This window comes from Lygodium microphyllum, chromosome 3, assembly GCF_053477565.2.
Source record: "Lygodium microphyllum isolate KBCC chromosome 3, Lygodium_microphyllum_v1.1.10, whole genome shotgun sequence".
Lineage (NCBI taxonomy): Eukaryota > Viridiplantae > Streptophyta > Polypodiopsida > Schizaeales > Lygodiaceae > Lygodium > Lygodium microphyllum.
In genome coordinates, this window is record NC_141137.1 from 123,714,610 (window position 1) to 123,719,887 (window position 5,278).

The following is a 5,278-nucleotide window of genomic DNA, read 5'->3' on the forward strand; positions in this document are numbered from 1 at the left end:
GTCATTTGTGTAAGTTTTCAAGAACACTATGACTAGGGCAACTTAAGAGTAAGCAAACAAAATAACAATAGAAGCCAAGAATGTCAAGTTATACATAATGAAACTTGCTCGAAATAATGAAAGTTTTCCTCATTGGTGAATGTCCACAACAAACTAATAGGAGGAGCATGAATGTTGTTAGATCATACATTCATAAGACTGAGGCAACACCCATATTTCAAAACAGCTTGATCTGTCTCCATGTCTTCAGTTCAACTATAAAAAACTGTTGTATGTTGAAAGAATCTCAAAGAAATTGGATGTATTTCATGTTTTGCGTATATGAAAGCTACCAGAGTAGTCTATGTATACTAGTTAGTGGTGATCAAGTACTACCAGAGCTACGCACGACCGGAAGAATTTCAAATAACAGTTTCATATCTTGGAAATATATGCAGCAAATGTCAAACAGAAGATGTACACCATGCAAACGTCGATCCACTAGTTACAAAGAGAAAACATAACACAAGGCTTATATAATGTAAGTCCCACAATATATTCTCAGTGTCCAAGCCTGCAGCTCTCAGCAGAGAGGCATACTGGACGGTGGGGGAGGAGGTTATTATAAAGTAGAAACGGGAAAGAAGGGCAAAGTATTAGAAAACAATTGCCTTGCGTAAGAGGCTTGTCCATGACAGGCTGAATGTGATCTTGAAGAGAGGGTTTGAAGGGGGGGGGGGAGGTGCAATTTTCAGCTTATGAGGGTTGTACGTAAGCCTGACGAGTTTTTACTGTTGTCAATAAGGGGCTTAACAACAAATACATTACAAGGATTTGCCAGATAATTTTACAATATCATAGCTCGTAGAGCTGATCGAATGAGGGGATATAAAGAAAGAAAACTGCAAAACACAAAAGATGTGGAAGAAAAACTAAGGAAATAGACCAGGCATTATATGGTTTATACTGTTATAAGTGTGTTATAGCAACTGCTGATAAATGCTGTCTAATTAGCAATCCCAGCTAGCTAGATTTGGCGGGTGCTAATTAGTCGTGGTTTGCTGCGAAAAAGGGAGCCATATTAGTTAGCCACCCTACTTCTGACCACCCTCCGCCTCCTTCTCATCGTCAGCCGTCGCGGAAGGCGTGCTCCCTGCAGCAGCTCAGAATGTATGAAGCAGAACAAGAGAGAGAGAGAGGGAGAAAGAGAGAGAGAAACCACTCCAAGAGCAGCATTAATTTGGCGTTTAATCACGCATTTAACCATGGAGTAATGTCGCTGGTGACGGGTTAAATTAGTGGAGCATAGCGCCAGCTGCTGTGGATCCGGCAGCTAAGGCTGCATGCATCTCCGGCCAGCTCACGTTCCAGAGGCTGTTGTCGGCTGGCGGCGGCGTGAAGAGACTGTCGGTTGACATGCCTTGCCACTGATCCACGAGTGGGAGTGCCCGGATATCCGCAGCTGCTGCTGCACTACTCGCCGCACCAGCTGACGATAACATGGATTTCCCCTTCATCCCTCTCATCCTCAGCATGCTCTCCGGGGTCTCCTCTTCAAATCCCGGAAGCATCGCATGGCCTCTCGTGATTGCATTATTACTGTCATTATTCTGATGTTGATGATGATGATGATGGTGATGATGATGATGATCTGCATGGCCGTCGTCTCCCTGCTGTCCCCCTGCAGCTGCCTGCGGCCCGCCAACATCGTTTAGCATTTGCAACGCTAAGCCGTGCGAGTGAAGCTGCTGCCTCAAATTATTGTTATTCTGAGTGGAATTGTTATTAGCTGCGCCGTCCTGATCCGGCGCCATGTTGATATTGTTGCTGCTGCTGTTGTTAGAAGAATTGAAAGTGGACAGATGGTCCTCCAGAACTGGAGATATAATCGGAGCCGATGTGCAACTGCTAACGCTCTCAAAAAAGGGGCTAAAGTCAGCAGCTCCCCCATGGTTGAAGAGCAGCGATGGAGCTGTACTCTGATCAGCGAGCTTGCCGGCAGAGGTGGTAGTGTTAGAAGGATAATTCAAGGTGGGGAAGGAAGCGGCGTCGAAGGAGGGCGGGAGCTGGAGGGCGGGGGAATTAGAGCTGAGGTTAAGGAGGTGGTTAGCGGGGCTGAGGCTAAACATTGTGCTAGGGGATGCGGAGGCGGCGCCGGGGTGGTCGCCCAGGCGGAGAGACTCCTGGAGGCGGGAGAAGGTGAGGCCGCCGAGATGGTGATGGGGGTGGTGATGGTGATGGTGAGCAGGGACGTCAGGATTCATGAAGGAGGAGGTGGAGGGCCCGCCGGAGAAGAGCCCGGGCGGGGGCCCCATGCTGGCCAGGAGGGAGGAGGCGTCGAGTGAGGCGAGGGCCGACGAGGCCAGGGGTTCGAACCCCGCGCGCAGCTGATGCCCCTGCCCGATCTGCTTGCCAGAGGGGCTGTGGCCCGGGGAGCCCGCCGGGTTGATGTGGTTGATGCGCTTGTTCTTGCGGCACCCGCCGCCGATGGGCACGTTGCGCAGCGCCCCGCCCTTCGTCCAGTAGCGCCGGCAGTTTTTGCAGAAGTGGCGCGGCTGCGACAGGCTGTAGTTGTTGTAGTAACAGAACTTGGTGTTCACCGAATCGCAGCGCGGGCACTTCTGCGCCGCCGTTGGCCCGCCGCCGCCGCCCTCTGCTGAGGCCTGCCCGCCCCCTGCCGCCTTCTGCTTCCTCTCGCTTGCCAGCCGCGCCGCCGCCGCCGAATTCAGCTGCATCCCGTGTGAGCCCCCTTCATCCGGGGGCTTCACCCCAGCTGTATCTTGCTGCTGTACCACCGAAGGCGCCATCATCATCATGTCCTGATTCGCTCACCACCCTGCACACAACCAAGTTCCAACCATCCACTCGTCAATTCATCATCATCCCCACCCTAGTCACCTTCGCAATTACCCCGAACTCCCATTCAATTACCACTCATCCCAACCCTAACCTAGCCTGCGCCTGCTTGCCTTACCCCCCTTTCACCCTAATTTCTCAGGAGCTTGGCCGAACCTTGCACGCGACATTAATTATATACACAACCATGCAGCCATGACTCTATATGCGAACCATTCTGGACTAAACAGCACTCTTGCATAAAGAGTAGATGTAGATCTGTATTAGTATAGCACCTTTCAGTAGTGGAAGCCAGAACCTCCAGCAGCTGTATTGTATGAAGCAATTGCAGCTGTATTGTGGAAATCAATTGGCTTGCCTGGTTGTGGAAGAATCAGCTAGCTAGCACGATGAGAAGTGGCACTATTTGTCTCCGAACAGAGCGAGCTAGCAGATGATATAACACTATATGACAATGGTAGGGGAAGCTGGGGGAGGTTGATGGAGTAGTGGAGATCAGAGTGAGCTCCTCGCAGAAAGAAGGATAGGAAGAGAGAGGGGACCAGGTATTATAGATGAGAGAGAGGGGGGGTTGGGGGGGAGAGAAGGGGGCGAGCCCCACCCGCACCTTCCCTTTTTTTTTTCTCTTTGTGATTGATTGATTGACTGCCTGACTGAGCAAGCACACAGTGGTGCAACACTACCCCCACAAACACCCAAAAAGAGAGAGAGAGAGAGAGAGAGAGTGTGTGTGTGTGTGTGTGTGTGTGTGTGTGTGTGTGTTTTGTCTGTGAAGGACAAAAACCAGAAGGAGAGAAGAGAAGAAGAAGGAGGCGGAGAGAAGACAAAAAGGCTCAAAAATATTAAATCGCTAAAGTGGATTTTAACCTACCCGGCAAAGGCCTACATCATCATGCCCACTCGTGAACGGCGCTCGTGAGCCCTCTGGAGCAGCAAGGCCGTCCGCCGACGTGGCGGGGCGCGGCAGGGGCCACGTCAGCGGAGGGACGTGGGGGTCAGGGCCTGCTGACGTGTAGGTGGGGAAGGGGCAGGGAAGGGGTTCCGACCTCTGCCCCTGACCTGCCGCTGCGGCGCGTGCGCTGCCTTCTCTTCTGTGGGCTGGGCTGTGCTATGCTACCGAGATTCAAGAAGATGAAGGAGAGAAAAAGGAAGGATAGCGGCCCGGGGCGGTTTGGGCGGTGTGGGGCCCGCCGCCCTGGAGCCCGTGGGCCCCGCGACAGCGACTCTTTCCATTGGTGCGCAGGCCAACTCGGGGCCTGTGCAGCGCCCACGTGTAGGTGCTGAAGGCCCCCAACATCTCCTCCGTTTTCTCCGCAAAAACCCTTCACGGTACCACTACTGGCTACACATGCATTATACGAAAACTACCTGTATATCACCAGGTAAAATAGGGAGGAGAATCTCTGGTTTTCTACAGTTGTGTCCTGCGCGTACTTTTGTCCCCAACTAGTGTCCACGGAGCACATTTTACCCAAACCTTAAACTCGAGGGCTTTTCCACTAAAATGGACTCCTCTCTATGAAATTTAAACTCTCCTCTTCCTGCATTTTTTTTGCCCTACCTACAAGCAATGCCACAGCGATTGTCCTTGGGGTTTCATATTTTTCCTCATGTTATTTTAAAAAATAGATGACATTTTCTAGGGTTAATAGGTCTTCGGTTTTCTTTTAGTACCACAAAAGTAAACAAATATCTGTCTACTTTCTCTGTCTTCCTTCTCTTGTCCTTCCTCTTCCTCTTCTATACTTCCACCTAGAATTTATTTTAGAATCTATGTTTAAGGGAGAAAAGCAATATATTAATAAAACCTCATACAAGCTGCAATGAGGGTGGTTACACATCACGAGGCCATCGCCCAACCGACCCCAAAATATGAAAAACTAGCTGCAATTTTATTACACACCAAAAGGCCCAAACTAGATCAAAAATTGCTCAAACTATATCACAAAATGGTGCTTGGATCAACCAATTGAGTCCCACGAAAGTGCCATGAGTGTAAACCCTATTCAATGCATCCCACTTTTTCATGAAGAAAATCTTTGTATTTATTAGCTTGGGCAAGCATGATACAAGTTGGGTGGGGAATATTACCTATCCAAATGTGTCTATAACCTGTGAAATATGGCACTAATGTTCCTTCACTATCTCAATACACCCCTTTAATTTTTGGGATATGCAGGGATTTCCACCCTGCGTGTAACCCCCCTGACATCCAAAATACTACAACAAATGGTGGGTATACTGACAAAATTGGAGACAATAATATCAACAAAATTGGAGACGGGAATATCAAAATACATGCCAAAATAAGCAACAGTATGATTGTGACACTATTTGTATCAAAAAATGTATCGATATAAGCCTCAAAATAAGCACCAATAAATATTGAGACTTTGCCCACACTTATTTAGACAATTATAATGATAGTTTGCAGAAAAAGTAT

The 5,278-nt window shown here is 49.1% G+C and overlaps 1 protein-coding gene across 1 annotated transcript; it reads right to left on the reverse strand.

The window, feature by feature from the left end:
• Nucleotides 1-782: 782 nt before the first annotated feature.
• Nucleotides 783-3,371, reverse strand: LOC148038850 (uncharacterized). Its single transcript, XM_087674741.1, has 2 exons — nucleotides 3,111-3,371; nucleotides 783-2,815 (listed from the first exon to the last, which is right to left on the reverse strand). Exon 2 carries the CDS (start codon nucleotides 2,793-2,795, stop codon nucleotides 1,275-1,277), a length of 1,521 nt encoding a protein of 506 aa, XP_087530867.1. The 5' UTR covers nucleotides 2,796-2,815; nucleotides 3,111-3,371; the 3' UTR covers nucleotides 783-1,274.
• Between the last annotated feature and the right edge of the window lie 1,907 nt (nucleotides 3,372-5,278).